At 44.7% G+C, this 16,870-nt stretch overlaps 1 protein-coding gene across 14 annotated transcripts in view; it reads left to right on the forward strand.

Moving 5' to 3' along the window:
* The window catches only part of LOC105485038 (solute carrier family 5 member 11), a 78,110-nt gene that overhangs the window by 18,649 nt on the left and 42,591 nt on the right, over positions 1-16,870 (forward strand). For 7 of the 14 annotated variants that reach the window (XM_071084268.1, XM_071084269.1, XM_071084270.1 and 4 more), the window contains 4 exons: positions 2,555-2,626; positions 6,345-6,449; positions 8,694-8,753; positions 15,824-15,941. In XM_071084268.1, the coding sequence (XP_070940369.1) occupies positions 2,555-2,626; positions 6,345-6,449; positions 8,694-8,753; positions 15,824-15,941 (355 nt within the window). Of the gene's footprint in view, positions 1-1,949; positions 2,042-2,554; positions 2,627-6,344; positions 6,450-8,693; positions 8,754-15,823; positions 15,942-16,870 lie in introns of those variants that run through there. The other 7 variants (XM_071084273.1, XM_071084275.1, XM_071084272.1 and 4 more) reach the window with 5 other exon arrangements.

Genomic DNA, 16,870 nt, shown 5'->3' on the forward strand with positions numbered 1-16,870 from the left:
ATGAGAAGTGAAGAAAAGTCTCAATATTAGCCTTCTCTCCACAGGTAACCAGTATTATTAGTTTGTTAGTACATTAGCATATTGTTCAAGTGTCTTTATGCAAATCCAAGCAAATTTTAATATGTATATTTCCCTCTTTCTTAAACAGAAGGTTGCTTATACTGTTTTTTAACTTGTTATTTTTCACTTCTCAGTATCTTTTAGATATGTTTTCACATTAGCACATAGACATTCCTTATCTTCTTAAAAGTTGCACAATATTTCCTTAGATGATTGTGCTGTAATTTATTTAACTAGTCTCAGGCTGAGGGTCATTTGGATTGTTTCCAATCTCTTACTATAATAAACTATACTATAATAAACAAACCCTGGCCGGGCACGCTGGCTCATGCCTGTAATCCCAGCACTTTGGGAGGCCAAGGCGGGCGTATCACTTGAGGCCAGGAATTTGAGACCAGCCTGGCCGACATGGTGAAACCCCATCTCTATGAAAAATGCAAAAATTAACTGGGCATCGTGGTGGGTGCCTGTGTTCCAGCTACTCAGGAGGCTAAGGCAGGAGAATCACTTGAACCTGGGAGGCGGAGGTTGTGGTGAACCCAGATCACGCCATTGCACTCCAGCTTGGGCAACAAGAGTGAAAATCTGTCTCAAAAACAAACAAAATAAGTAAATAAATAAACTCTGTACACTATTTGGGAGTGTAGCTATAAGACAAATTCCCTGCAGCAAAATTGCCAGGTTAAAGAATATACGCATTGGTATTATACTAGTTTGTGTCAAATTGCACTCCTTAGGTGTACACATCAGAAATGATGAGGAAGTCTATTTTGTCGCATTCTCACCAACAGTGTATTGCCAAACTCATTTTTGTCAGGCTAGGAAAAATAATATCTCAAAGTATTGTTAATATGCATTTATCTTATATGAGAGATAAATGAGAGATTAATGAGGCTGGGCCCCATAACATATGTTTAAACACCATATATTTTCTTTATGTGAACTATGGCTTCATATCGTTTGCCTTATTCCTATTAGGTTCTTCTTCTTTTTCTTGTCAATTTCCAGGAGCTCTTTTTGTATTAAGGATATTAACAACTTTGAGATAAAAGGTCAGGCGCAGTGGCTCACACCTGTAATCCCAGCACTTTGGGAGGCCGAAGTGAGCAGATCGCTTGAACTGAGTTCAAGACCAGCCTGGCAACATAGTGAGATACCATCTCTACAAAAAACACAAAAATTAGTTGAGCATGGTGGCACATGCCTGTAGTCCCAGATATTTGGAAGGCTGAGCCAGGAGGACTGCTTGTGCCTAGGAGTTCAAAGTTACAGTGAGCCATGATCATGCCACTACACTCCAACCTGGGTAACAGAGTGAGAGACAGTCAAAAGAAGGAAGGAAGGAAGGAAGGAAGGAAAGGAAGGAAGGGAGAGAAAGAGACAAAGAGAGAAAGAAAGAAAGGCAAGAGAAGGGAAGGGAAGGGAAAGGAAAAAGAAAGAAAAAGAAGAAAAAAATGAAACAAAGAAAGAAGAGAAAAGAGAAAGAGAGAGGAAGGAAGGGAGGAAGGAAGGAAAAGGGAAGGGAAAGGAGGGGAAGAAGAAAGAAAGAAAGAAAAAAGAAAGAAAGGCAGAAAGAAAGAAAGAATGGAAGGAAGGAAGAAAGGCAGAAAGAAAGAAAGAAAGAAAGAAAGAAAGAAAGAAAGAAAGAAAGAAAGAAAAAGAAAGAAAGAAAGAAAGAAAGAAAGAAAGAAAGAAAGAAAGAAAGAAAGAAAAGGAAAGAAAAAAAGAAAGTTAATCACCAATGTGATGGTATTAACAGATGGGGTCTTTCTAGGGTGATTAAGTCATAAGAACTGAGCCCTCACGAATGGGATTAGAGACTTTATTAAAGAAGCTCAAGGGAACTAGTTTTACCCCTTTTTGCCCTTCTGTTCCTCTGGCATGTGAAGACACAGAGGAGGTACTATCTATGAGAAACAGGCCCTCACCAGACACCAAACCTCTCGGTGCCTTGATCTTGGACTTCCCAGTCTCCAGAATTGTAAGAAACAAATTTCTGTTGTTTAAAATTTTGGGTATTTTGTTATAGCAGTGTAAAACAGACTGAGACATGAGCCTCAGTTTCTTCTTTTATCAGACTGGCCTAATGACACCAACCTCATAGGGGTTGGTAAGGATTAAATGAGGTGATGCATACAAAGTGCTTGGCACAGCGTCTGGCACATAGTAAACACTCAATAAATGGTATCAGTTATAAAATATCATAGACAAGCCATGAGCCTAAGACTCAAATGTCCAGGTTATCATAAAATAAATGTTTGTAGCAACAAGGGGTAGGAGCTGTGTTGACCTGAAGAGTTTATGTCTCCTCTAAAAACACCAAAATTAAAATTTTCTCCAAAACTGTGGGAGAAACAAAATATATTTGATCTCCCAGAAATATATCCAGATCTGGCCTTTAGGACTTCCCAGTTTGCAATCCCTGGCCTTGGCCATTTTGAGATGCCTCTGATTGCTCATGTCTTCCCTCACCCTCCTCTCTTCTTTTTTGTAGTCCACAGTGAAGACTAAAAGAAACACAGTGAAAGGTTACTTCCTGGCTGGAGGAGACATGGTGTGGTGGCCCGTAAGTGGTCTTTGGTTCCATTAAAGTCACTTCTTCAAGAATCTTTAAGTGCTGGGATTCTGTCCAGCCTTTGATCTCTCAGGACTCTCTGATCTCATGTTGTTGGGAAGTCATTGTCTAAACTAGAGAAGGCTTAGCTCCAGCTCAAATTCGTTTAAACAACAACAACAAAATTCATCAGCTCACCTAAGGGAAAAATCTGGAGTTAGGTTTTAAAAATAAATATTTATATAAATATAATATTTTTATAATATATAATATATATAATATATAATTTATTTATTATATAGTTATATACTACATATAACTATATATTATATGTAATTTATAGTTATATAATATTAAATATAATTTATATATTATATAATATATAATAAATATGTAAATATATATAATCACAACCTTAAACAGAAAACCAGTATCATTTGCTCTACACAGGAAAGCAGGGAATCATAAAAATAAAATTAAAAAATGTGCTTTTCTCCCCTGGACTCATTCATGCAGTTGCATTTAGTTGGTGACTAGGCTAGGTAGAAGTCCAAGATGGCTTCATCCACATTTGGGGGACTTTGGCAGGGATCACTGGAATACTGGGACCTCATTTTCTCCCTATTCTCTTTCGTCATTCAGTGGCCTAGCCCAGGGTTTTGTGGTTTTTCTTGCTGTTTTTTGTTTTTGTTTTTGTTTTAACCAGGTAGCTGAATTTCAAGAGGGCAAAAATGAAAGCTACTAGGCTGTTAAGGTCTTGGCCTGGAAGTCATACAGTGTCACTTCTACTACATTCTGTTGGTTAAAGTAAATTACAGGCCAGACCCGTTTCTATACGGGCCAAGTGGAAAAGTCACATTTCAATGGTGTCATTGGGAAAGGCAGAGTAAAGAGCTTCAAAAATTCTCTCCTCCATAAAAGTAATGAGAACCGAAGCAAAAAAAGAAAAAAAGAAAATTGTCAAAATCAACTTTTTTAGAACTCTGGAGATTAACCACATGCTGCAATAATTCAGGAAGCATTTATTCAAGAAAAACAGCTGGATCTCAGGAAAAAAACAGTGAGCTTTGGCCCTGTTTCCATCTCTCTCTCTTTAGCTGTGTTGTAGTAGCCTTGGGAACCACCAGCCTAGAAGCAACTGAAGAGGTCAGAACGGGGTTAGAACTCTTTCAAACTCCATTCTCAAAAAAAGGTCACTATTTTACCTGTCATTTAGTTTCCTGGAAAGCCCCACCTGCTAGGCTCATCTTTGTTTGACCTTACCTAGAAGGTAAGGTCAGTGTGAATAGCCTTTTCCCTAGACACATTTGTAGAAAAACAATCAGTGGCAATTGTTTAACATTGCAGCTGTGGCAATAACAGTTTGGCAAATAATATTCTAATAAAATAACTTCAATAGAAAAGCTGGGAAGTGAGATGCACATAGGGTGCTTTGAAAAGCTCAGACATATTTCTGGGAATCTAGAAGGCCATGTGCACAGGACCACACACATGCTCAGGAAAGACCCAAGAAAGCCCTAAGCTCCTGCTTCTGGCTGACCTTGAGGCTCTGCACCAGCAGGAAGTGAAGGCTAAGGCAGAGTTATAAGCTGGAAGAATTGCAAAGACTGGAAAAATTATTGGTTTCAGGGATTTAAGAAAATGTCTGTTCAGTCATTAGCTGCCCAATAAACTGAGCATAGATTTTGGTGGACACACGTGACAAAGAATTCAGACTTTATAAACTTAACTTAAGAAAGTCATGAAACAAACAATAGAAGCAGCAACAACAGCAGGAATGAATAGAAGAAACAACAATAAACCCTGAAGAGTCAGGAATGATCAGATTTCTAGAGTTACCAGTGACATTATTTTAAATGTCCACCTTTAACAAAAAATTATAAGACATGCAAAAAGCCCAAGAAATTATAGTCCATACACGGAGGTGGGGGGAGCAGTCAATAGAAAGTGTCCCTGAAAAAGACCAGATGTTATATTCACTAAACAAAGGCCTTAAATCAGCAATTTTATGTATATCCAAAAACCACACAAAAAAGCCATGTCTTAAAAACTAAAGAAAAGTATGAGAACAATGTTTAACCAAACAGAATATATCATTAAAGAGATAGATATTATTGGCCAGGCGTGGTGGCTCACACCTTGTAATCCCAGCACTTTCGGAGGCCAAGGCGGGCAGATCACGAGGTCAGGAGATTGAGACCATCCTGGCTAACACGGTGAAACTCCATCTCTACTAAAATACAAAAAATTAGCCAGGCATGGTGGCGGGCGCCTGTAGTTCCAGCTACTCGGGAGGCTGAGGCAACAGAATGGCATGAACCTGGGAGGCGGAGCTTGCATTGAGCCAAGATAGCGCCACTGCACTCCAATCTGAGTGACAGAGCGAGCCTCCGTCTCAAAAAAAAAAAAAAAAAAGAGATAGATATTATTATTATTATTATCATTATTATTTTGAGATGGAGTCAAAGCTATAGTAATCAAAAGAGTGTGATATTGACAGAAGGATAAACATGTAGATCCATGAAACAGAATTTGGTAAGAATTTGATAGGAAAGTCAATAAGGAGGCAAAATGGCTCTTTCACAATTCTCTCTCCTCTCTTCTCTTCCTTCACCCTTCTCCTCCTCCTTTCCTTCCTCCTCCTCCTCTTTTTCTTCTTGCTCCCTCCTTTCCCCTCCTCACTGGATCTGCCTTTTTTTTTTCTTTTTTTTTTTTGAGGCGGAGTCTCTGTTGTCCAGGCTGGAGTGCAGTGGCGCAATCTCGGCTCATTGCAACCTCCACCTCCCCAGCTCAAGCGATTCTCCTGCCTCAGCCTCCTGAGTAGCTGGGATTATAGGCATGTACCACCACGCTTGGCTAACTTTTATATTTTTAGTAGAGACGGGGTTTCACCGTGTTGGCCAGGCTGGTCTCAAACTGCTGACCTCAAGCGATCCGCCTGCCTCGGCGTCCCAAAGTGCTGGGATTACAAACGTGAGCCAGAGTGCCCAGCTGGGCCTGCCTTTCTGTGCAGGACTCCATTCTCCTCTCTCTCTGAACTGGCAGTGATGACTGGCACATGGTGAAACATGCCTCCACACCACTCCCTCACCCCCATCACACACATACCCTCCCTGGTTCAACATCCCCAGTCCAAGGGACCAGCAGAGATGGTGTCCTTGTTTCAAATTCACAGGAAAGAGAAGATAATTTGCCCAGCTTGGGCCAGGTACCCAGGCTTGTCCAATCAGTTGAGACCAGGGAGACCAGGGATTGGCATCATCAAGTACATCACTAGCCATTTAGTGCTGTACCAGGAGGACTATCTACTTTGCTAAGTTAGAAGCAGATCTGGGCAGTTAAAAAGGCTCCCTGATTCTCATCATGAATCACTTTCTACATTACCTTTCATCTTCTTTCCTGACCCCCGACCCCCATACCCAGCAGGGATGCTGGGTACAGTTGTTAAAGTTGTGCACTGCACAACCCTAGAGGGGGCAATCTGCATTTTAGGCCCTGTAGACATGAATATTTATTCTACCAATCTCTGACAGGTGGGCTCTGACCAAGTAAGAGTCTTGGGAAAGGAGAATCTCATTCTAATGTAAACGAAAATGCCAGATAGGCTAGGGGTAGCCCTGCCTTCCTCCACTTCTCTTCTCTGTCCCTTTGGAGCATGGAAAGAATCGGGGGTGGTGAGCAGGTACCCTCGACTTTGTCTCCAACATCTGACCCCTCCATCTTCCCACAGGTGGGTGCATCCTTGTTTGCCAGCAATGTTGGAAGTGGACATTTCATTGGCCTGGCAGGGTCAGGTGCTGCTACGGGCCTTTCTGTATCAGCTTATGAGCTTAATGTAAGTATTTTACTCAGGGCATAGATGACATCTTACCTCTACCTAATAGGTAGATCTCAGGGGCAAGTTGTATGAATGCCCCGCACTTTAAAAATAGAATGGTGGGGCCGGGCGTCGTGGCTCACACCTGTAATCCCAGAACTTTGGGAGGCAAGGCAGGCAGATCACAAGGTCAGGAGATCAAGATCATCCTGGCTAACATGGGGAAACCCCGTCTCTACTAAAAATACAATAAATTAGCCTGGCGTGGTGGCGGGCACCTGTAGTCCCAGCTACTCAGGAGGCTGAGGCCAGAGAATGACCTGAGCCGAGATCGTGCCACTGCACCCCAGCCTGGGTGACAGAGTGAGACTCTACCTCAAAAAAGGAAAAAGAAGAAGAAGAAGAGGAGGAGGAGGAGGAGGAGGAGGAGGAGGAGGAGGAGGAAGAAGAAGAAGAAGAAGAAGAAGAAGAAGAAGAAGAAGAAGAAGAAGAAGAAGAAGAAGAAGAAGAAGAAGAAGAAGAAGAGTGAGACTCCGTCTCAAAAAAAAAAAAAAAAAAACCAAAAAAAAAAACAAAACAAAACAAACAAACTCCAAAAAACCCCCCAAAAATAGTGGGTTGGGCACGATGACTCAGGCCTGTAATCCCAGCACTTTGGGAGGCCGAGGTGGGTGGATCATTTGAGGTCAGGAGTTTGAGACCAACCTGGCCAACATGGTGAGACCCCATCTCTACTAAAAATACAAAAATTAGCAAGGCTTGGTGGTGCACGCCTGTAATCCTAGCTACTCAGGAGGCTGAGTCAGGAGAATCACTTGAACCTGGGAGATGGAGGTTGCGATGAGGTAAGATCATGACCCTACGCTCCAGCCTGGGTGACAGAGTGAGACTATGTCTTAAAAAATAAATTTAAAAAAAAATGGTGTGTGAAGAGGAGGGCTCAGAATTCCTCTCCTAGAGATGCAGAAGAAAGAAGGTATCGTGGAGACTGAAGCGTATTTCTGTGTACTTTAGACATCAATCAACCATCGCAAAAATTTTACAGTTTAGTAGTTTTTGACTTTTTTGGCTACCTCTGGGATACCCAAGAGATAAGATACACTCTCCTATATAGCAGGGCTCATTTGGGATATGATTTTTACTGGGGTCAGGGCAGGGAGGGGGTTATTAATAATGATCATTGCCTTCATAATGTCCAATATTTTTTGGATGCTTATTCTATGCCAGGAACAGAGATATGTTACATACACTATCCCATTATAGGATTCATTTACAGATTGGACCCACACTGCCTAGGTTTACATTCTTGCTCCAACTCTTATAAACTTCAGAGGCAAGTGGCTTTTTGTGTGATCTTGGGTGGCAAGTGGTTTTTTGTTTTGTTTTTGTTTTTGTTTGAGACAGGGTCTCGCTCTGTCGCCCAAGCTGGAGTGCAGTGGTGTGGTCACAGCTCACTGCAACCTCCACCTCCCAGGCTCAAACCATCTTCCCCTTCAGCCTCCCAAATAGCTGGGACCACAGGTGCACGCCACCATGCCTAGCTAATTTTCATATTTTTTGTAGAGACGGGAATTTCACTGTGCTGCCCAGGTTGGTCTTGAACTCCTGGGTGCAAGTGATCTGCTGGTTTCTGCCTGCCAAAGTGCTGGGATTACAGGCGTGACTCACCGCACTGAGCTGGGCAAGTTTCTTAACCTCTCTGGACCTCATGTACATAACAGGCATATTAATGGTACCTGCCATGTAGAATCATTATGAGGGTCAAATGAATTAATGCTTGTAAAGGGTGCAGAGAGGTGCCTGGCATACAGTACTCATTAAGTATCATCTCGCTGATTTCCTTGCAACCACCTAGAAAGGCACTGATATGCCCATTTTCCAGGTGAGAAAAATGAGTCTGGGAGACCTGTGTTAACTCTTGTGGTCGGTCTTTGAACCTAGGTCTGCCTGCTATCACAGCCTTGTTGTAATCACTGCCAAGGAAGGGAGGGGGCACAATGAAGCGATGACATGATGTTTAGGAGACACAGAACTAGGAAGCATCGCAAAAGGCTTCTTTTTCCACTCTCCTCTTCCTTCCTGAATCCGTTCCCCATGTTAAAAACGGAAATATGAAGGTCAGCACAGGTGAACCACTCAGCAAGTAAGAGACTACACCAGAGGTGGAGTTCAGGCCAGGCTGCTTCAGGGTGCAGAGAGAAATCCAAATAGGTACCTTGTTGTGAGCTGCGGGCCAAGTCCTGACTGTGTTTTCTTGAGCAGGGCTTGTTTTCTGTGCTGATGTTGGCCTGGATCTTCCTCCCCATCTACATTGCTGGTCAGGTGAGTCGGGGAGCGTTGGCATGCTGTAGAATTGAAAGATGCTTTGGGAATCTCAGCCCTGCAGTCCCTCCCTCATCCCGCCATCCGTCCATCCTGCCCATGGTCATCCATCAGACTGCCACTCAAAGGCCCCAGTAAAGGGGAGGGATGATCCACGGGTGAGACAATGAGAAACCCGGTCCGTAGCACTTCCTGCCAGTAACCAACATCCAAGGCACACAGAGGGCATTTGGAGGTTGGAAAAACTATGGGCCCCCAAATTTTAAATACCCAAAACACAAATGTAAAGCTCACAATCTCTTTTAAGTGCTTAAATCACAATATGTTTCTGCTATATTTTTTTGAGAGAGGGTCTGGCTCTGTCCCCAGGATGGAATGCAGTGGTGCAATCTTGGCTCACCTAGTCTCACCAGCCTCCCCAGCAGCTAGGACCACAGACACACGCCACCTCACCCAGCTAATTTTTGTATTTTTTTTTTCTAGTAGAAAATACAAAAACTCCACCACGTTACCCAGGCTGGTCTTGAACTCCTGGGCTCAAGTGATCTGCACACCTCAGCCTCCCAGTCTGAGTAGCTGGAATTACAGGCATAAGCCACCATGCCCAGCCTATGTTTCTGCTTTCTACTAAAAAATAAAAATAAAAATGAAAGTATATAGCTCATGCCTGTAATCCCAGCACTTTGGGAGGCCAAGGCAGGCTTGAGGCTAGGAGTTCGAGACCAGGCTGGGCAACATAGTGAAAACCTGTCTCTACTAAAAAAATACAAAATTAGCCAGGTATGGTGGTATGCACCCATAATCCCAGCTACTCAGGAGGCTGAGAAGCCATGAGAATTGCTTGAGACCAGGAGGCAGAAGATGCAGTGAGCTGAGATCACGCCACTGCACTCCAGCCTGTGTGTGTGTGTGTGTGTGTGTGTGTGTGTGTGTATATATATATTTAAATCATATATATATTTAAATCATATATATTTAAATATATATATTTAAATCATATATATATTTAAATATATATATTTAAATCATATATATATTTAAAAATCATATATATAATTCAGTGACTTTTTTTTTCTTTCTTTGCACACAAAACTATAATAATTGAGCTATTTCTGTCTGGTACAAAATGTCAACATTTTAGTTACAAAATAATGCTGCTTTTGACTCTTTGAAAGCATTTTTGGTGGGTTTTTTTTTTTTAAACAGAGTTTTGCTTTTGCCCAGGCTGGAGTGCAATGGCGAGACCTCAGCTCACTGCAAACCTCTGCCTCCTGGTTTCAAGCAATTCTCCTGCCTCAGCCTCCCAAGTAGCTGGGATTACAGGTGCCCACCACCACGCCCAGCTAATTTTTGTATTTTTAGTAGAGACGGGGGTTTCACCATGTTGGCCAGGCTAGTCTCGAACACCTGACCTTGTGATCCACCTGCCTCAGCCTCCCAAAGTGCTGGAATTACAGGCGTGAGCCACCATGCCTGGCCTGAAAAGCAGTTTTTGAAAAATCATCTATGATCTCACTGGCAGCATTGCATCATTCATACTTTCTTAATTCTGTTCTAGATGTTCTACTGCACGTGGCAAGATCACACAATATCACAGTGTTGTTCATAAAGCAATAACTGATTTTAGCTTTTTATTATGGAAATGTTAAAAAAATACACAAAGTAGGCTGGGCATGGTGGCTCATGTATGTAATCCCAGCACTCTGAGAGGCCGAGCTGGGTGGATTGCTTGAGGCCAGGAGTTCGAGACCAGCCTGGGCAACATGGAAAAATCCCATCTATACAAAAAATACAAGAATTAGCTGGGTGTGGTGACACACACCTATAGTCTCAGATACTCAGGAGGCTGAGGCAGGAGGATTAGGATCACTTGAGCCCGGTAGGTTGAGGCTACAGTGAGCCATAATTGTGCCACAGCACTTCAGTCTGGGGGACAGAATGAGGCCCTATCTCAAACATACACACACACCGTGTGTGTGCATGCACGCACAAAGTAAAAAAAGCTTGGGAATCAGAAATCATGTTAAAAATCCTTCAGGCTGGGTGCAGTGGCTCATGCCTGTAATTCCTGCACTTTGGGAGGCCAAGGAGGAAGAATCACTGGAGTCCAGGATTTCAAGACCAGCCTGGGCAACATAGCAAGACCTCATCTCTACTAAATTTTTTTTTTTTTTTAAATTAGCTGGGCCTGGTGGTGAGTGCCTGTGGTCACAGCTACTCAGGAGGCTGAAGTGGGAGGAACACTTGAGCCCAGGAGTTGGAAGTTGCAGTGAACTATGATCACTCCACTGCAGTCCAACCTGAGTGACAGAGAATAGCAATTCTGTGTTAAGGGCAGGGGTATATGGGTAAGTAACCTCCCTTGGAGGTAATCCCAAAAGTCTAAAATGCGAGACCTTTGGTGAGCAGGGGGCCTGGGTCTGCTCCTGACCCCTGTGGCTAGCTCCCATGTAGACAGAGCATCTGAGGTATAACAACACTGGACTGGAAATGAAGATCTCCGGGTCAATGCATCAAGAAAGTTATTGAGCGCCTGCTACGGGAAGGCATATATGATGGTAGAGATGCAGGTAAGTGAATATTTAGGGTTGCCAGACATTCTCACCTGATGGCTTCCATTTTCTCTGGCAAACAGAAGATAATGTCACCAGCTGAGAGTGAGAAAGGAACTTGTGAAGCTTAAGGTTGAGAAGATGCAAAGTTTGTTGTTTTTGTTTTATTTTGTTTGTTTGTTTTGAAATGGAGTCTTGCTTTGTCACTCAGGCTGGAATGCAGTGGCACGATCTCAGCTCACTGCAAGCTCCACCTCCCGGGTTCAAGCAATTCTCTGCCTCAGCCTCCCAAGTAGCTGGGATTACAGGCACCCGCCGCCATGCCCGGCTAATTTTTGTATCTTTAGTAGAGACGGGGTTTCACCATGTTGGTCAGGCTGGTCTCAAACTCCTGACCTCATGATCCACCCACCTCAGCCTCCCAAAGTGCTGGGATTACAGGCGCGAGCCACTGCGCAGGCCAGATGCAGAGATCTGAAATGGCTGCAGTAGTTGTTTGTAATAGAAAAACCTGGGAACAACCACCATGTCCATTAACAGGGAACTGGATGGCCAGGCTATACTACTTCATGCTGTGACAAAGGATGAAGTCCATAGAGGCATGCTAATCTAAAAGCTATTGTTAAATAAGAAAATAAAATCTCCCGGATCTACACATCCTTTGGGCAATATCTTACACATACACAAAGGAGAGGTTAAACCCAACCTAGATAATAAATGCCAAAGTGTTGAGAAAAGTTTAAAAGCTACCCAATTTGTTTTTATTAGGACATGAAATAAGCACTCAGAAAAGCAATGAAACACACACACACACACACACACACACACACACACACACACACACACCAAACACAAAAATGCAACCTGACAGATTATTGTTAAAGGAACACCCACATCAAGACAGAAAACAATGTCAGCCGGGTGCGGTGGCTCACGCCTGTAATCCCAACACTTTGGGAGCCTGAGGCAGGCAGATCACTTGAGGTCAGGAGTTTGACCAGCCTGGCCAACATGGTGAAACCCTGTCTCCACTAAAAATACAAAAATTAGCCAGGCGTGGTGGCGGGCGCCTGTAGTTCCAGCTACTCGGGAGGCTGAAGTGGGAGAATTGATTGAACCCAGGAGGCAGAGTGAAGTAAGCCAGTATCACACCACTGCACTCCTGCCTAGGTGACGGAGCAAGACTCCGTCAGAAGGAAAAGAAAAGAAAAGAAGAGAAAGGAAAGGAAACGAAAGGGGAAGAAGGAAAGAAGGGAGAAAGGAAGGGAGGGAGAGAGGGAGGGAGGGAGGGAGGGAGGGAGGGAGGGAGGGAGGGAGGAAGGAAGGAAGGAAGGAAGGAAGGAAGGAAGGAAGGAAGGAAGGAAGGAAGGAAATATAATGTCTCTTGCAAGCCTTTAGAAAGTCACAATGCTGACCGGGCACAGTGGCTCAGGCCCAGCTCTTTGGAAGGCTGAGGTGGGAGGATTGCTTGAAGCCAGGAGTTTGAGACCAGCCTGGCCAACATAGTGACACCCCCATCTCTACCAAAACAATTAAAATAAAGAATTAGCTGAGACTGGTGGTGTGTACCTTTAGTCCCAGCTAGTCAGGAGGCTGAGGCAAGAGGATGGGAGACTGAAGCAGGAGGATTGATTGCTTGAACCTAGGAGATCAGGGTTACAGTGAGCTATGATCGTACCACTGCACTCCAGCCTGGGTGACACAGTGAGACCCTGTCTCTAAAAAAGAAAAATCACAAGGCCTTCCTCTCTCTTTGGCTTTCCTATTAAGTAGTTATTTCCTTGCTTTTCTTTTTTTTTTTTTTTTTTTTTTTGAGACGGAGTCTCGCTCTGTCACCCAGGCTGGAGTGCAGTGGCCGGATCTCAGCTCACTGCAAGCTCCGCCTCCCGGGTCCACGCCATTCTCCTGCCTCAGCCTCCAGAGTAGCTGGGACTACAGGCACCCGCCGCCTCGCCCGGCTAGTCTTTTTTGTTTTTTTGTTGTTTTTTTTTTTATTTTGAGACGGAGTCTCGCGCTGTCACCCAGGCTGGAGTGCAGTGGCCGGATCTCAGCTCACTGCAAGCTCCGCCTCCCGGGTTCACGCCATTCTCCTGCCTCCGCCTCCCGAGTAGCTGGGACTACAGGCGCCCGCCACCTCGCCCGGCTAGTTTTTTGTATTTTTTAGTAGAGACGGGGTTTCACCGTGTTAACCAGGATGGTCTCGATCTCCTGACCTCGTGATCCGCCCGTCTCGGCCTCCCAAAGTGCTGGGATTACAGGCTTGAGCCACCGCGCACGGCCCCTCCTTGCTTTTCTTTACAGTTTTAATTCTGCATACCTGAACAGTATAGTTGAATTTTACTTTTTTTGGTGAAGGGTGGGTTATAGATAATTGAAAACTGGAGTAATTTTTTTCTTTTATTTTGAGGCAGAGTCTCGCTCTGCTGCCCAGGCTGGAGCGCAGTGGCGTGATCTCAGCTCACCGCAACATCTGCCTCCTGGGTTCAAGCAATTCTGCCTCAACCTCCCAAGTAACTGGGATTACAGGCGGCCACCACCAGGCCTGACTAATTTTTGTATTTTTAGTAGAGACGGGGTTTCCCCATGTTGGCCAGGCTGGTCTTGAACTCAGGTGATCCACTCGGCTCAGCCTCCCAAAGTGTTGGGATTATAGGTGTGAGCCACTGCACCCAGCTTGGAGTAATATTCTTTTGTTACATGTAGCTGGTGTCTTAATTTTCATTGCTATGCGGTATCGTGTAGTATGACTCACATCCCAATATGTTTATCTATTCTGTTGTTCATGGGCATTCAAGTTACTCCCAGTAGCCGGGCGCGGTGGCTCAAGCCTGTAATCCCAGCACTTTGGGAGGCCGAGACGGGCGGATCACAAGGTCAGGAGATCGAGACCATCCTGGCTAACATGGTGAAACTCCGTCTCTACTAAAAATACAAAAAACTAGCCGGGCGAGGTGGCGGGCGCCTGTAGTCCCAGCTACTCGGGAGGCTGAGACAGGAGAATGGCGTAAACCCGGGAGGCGGAGCTTGCAGTGAGCTGAGATCCGGCCACTGCACTCCAGCCTGGGCGACAGAGCGAGACTTCGTCTCAAAAAAAAAAAAAAAAAAAAAAAAAAAAAAAAAAAAAAAAAAAAAAAAAAAAAAAAAAAAAAGTTACTCCCAGTATTGGTCTATGACAGACAACACTGCTGTGAGCATTTTTATAAATGTGTTCTTCTGCACATAAACATGTACTGATGAGAAAATCTACCTATGAGTGGAATTTCTAGGTCCTTGGATATGTTCATCTTTGGCTTTACAATATATTGACAAACATTTTCCTGGAGTAGTTCTATCCATTCATATTCCCACCAACAGCATATGAAAATTCCCTTTCCTGAAATTCACTGTATCCTTGGTGACATTTTATATTCTCCAACTTAAAGATTCTTGTGAATTTGGTGCATGTGTAGTGATATCTCACTGCGTTTTAAAATTTTTGAGACAGAGTCTCGCTCTGTCGCCCAGGCTGGAGTACAGTGGCATGCCCTCAGCCCACTGCAACCTCTGCCTACCTGGATTCAAGTGATTCTTGATTCTCCTGCCTCGCCCCGTCCACTGCCACACACACACTGCCCCAGTAGCTGGGACTACAGCCACCAAGCCCAGCTAATTTTTGTATTTTTAGTAGAGACGGGGTTTTGCCAAGTTGGCCAGGCTGGTCTCGAACTCCTGACCTCAGATGATCCTCCCACCTCGCCTCCCAAAGTGCTGGGATTACAGGCATGAGCCACCACACCCGGCCATCTCACTGTTTTTAATTGGCAACTCTTTTTATACATTTTCCGGCCATTTGGATTTCCTCTTTGAGGAAGTAATTTGTCTAGGACTTTTGCCCATTTTTCTACTAGGTTATATGTCTTTAAAAAATAATAGAGATGGGGTCTTACTGTAGCAATAGAGATGTTGCCCAGGCCGGTGTTGAACTCCTGGGCTCGAATGATCCTCCCACCTTGGCCTCCTAAAGTGCTGGATTACAGGTGTGAGCCATTGTGCACAGCCTCACAATTAAATCTATTATCCACCTAGACTTTATTTTTGTCTAACATATGTATATTTTTTGAGGCAGGGTCTCCCTGTCACTTAGGCTAGAGTGCAATGGCATGATCACGGCTCACTGCACCCTCGACCTCCTGGGCTCAGGCTCAAGCGATCCTTCCACCTCAGCCACCTGAGTAGCTGGGACTACAGGCACCTGCCACCACCACCATGACTAAATTTATATTTTTTGTAGAAATGAGGTTTCACTGTGTTGCCCAGGCTGGTCTCAAACTCCTGCACTCAAGCGATCCTCTTGCCTCAGTTTCTCAAAGTGATGGGAACCAGCTGCGCTGGGCCCCTCTCCTCCCTTCTTAAGTATCAGATTGAGAATCTCAGGAAGACCATCTGTGCTCTGAGTTGCAGGGGCAGGAGCAGATGGGAAGGGCTGGTGTGGGGGAGGTCACGTGCTGGTGGTGAAGTCAGCTGGTGGTGAAATCTCAGCTCTGGCCCTCAGGTCACCACGATGCCGGAATACCTACGGAAGCGCTTCGGTGGTGTCAGAATTCCCGTCATCCTGGCTGTACTCTACCTATTTATCTACATCTTCACCAAGATCTCGGTAAGGTGGGGACAGAGCCTGGCCACACCCATGCAGCATGGGGAGAAGATAAGGCACAGATCTCTGCTCGGGAATGTCTCCTCCCTATCCCCTTTCTCCTCCTCTTTTGTAGGCTGCAGGGAGGTTAGAGGAAGATGGGATGTGGGGAGGTAAGCGTGGACAGAGGAAAGTGGGAGAAAACGGTCAGGTGCAGTGGCTCACGCCTGTCATCTCAGCACTTTGGGAGGCTGAGGCGGGTGTATCACTTAAGGTCAGGAGTTTGAGGCCAGTCTGGCCAACATGGCGAGACCCCATCTCTACCAAAAAATATGAAAATTAGCCGGGCGTGGTGGCTCATGCCTGTAGTCCCAGCTATTCGGGAGGCTGAGGCAGGAGAATTGCTTGAGCCGGGGAGGCAGAGGTTGCAGTGAGCCGAGATCACACCACTGCACTCCAGCCTGGGTGAAAGAGCGAGACTCTGTGTCAAAAAAAAAAAAAAAAAAAAAAAAAAAAAAAAGAAGAAATTCGGAGAAAAGGTAGAGGAAAGGAGGGAAGGACTTTCTCTCCTACTCCTGCCAAAACTTTTTTGTCAACATCTCAGGATGGTGTGGGTTGATCAGTGGGACTCCAAGAACCCTGTCAACCCTTGGATAGGACTGTTCTCTTCCTCCTGGAATTAGATAGTGATCAACTGTTTATCAGATGTGCTGATGGCTGATTGTGCCTGCCGCACCCTGACCTTTGGATAGGCAGATCTCCTAGGAAGTGGCAAAGAACAGGTGTATTGCAACCTCCAGACACGTGCCCCTCAGCAGAAGCTGTCTTCGCTTCCAGCCAGGGAGGAGGGAGGAGCTTGTCCTATGGGAAGTGGTGAGGGGGGAGCAGAAGAGGTTCCATTCAATCCAAATAACAATAAGTGAATTTACGCCAGCTCCAGACTGCAGGACAGA

This window comes from Macaca nemestrina, chromosome 18 (genome assembly GCF_043159975.1).
Source record: "Macaca nemestrina isolate mMacNem1 chromosome 18, mMacNem.hap1, whole genome shotgun sequence".
In the NCBI taxonomy this organism is placed as follows: Eukaryota; Metazoa; Chordata; class Mammalia; order Primates; family Cercopithecidae; genus Macaca; species Macaca nemestrina.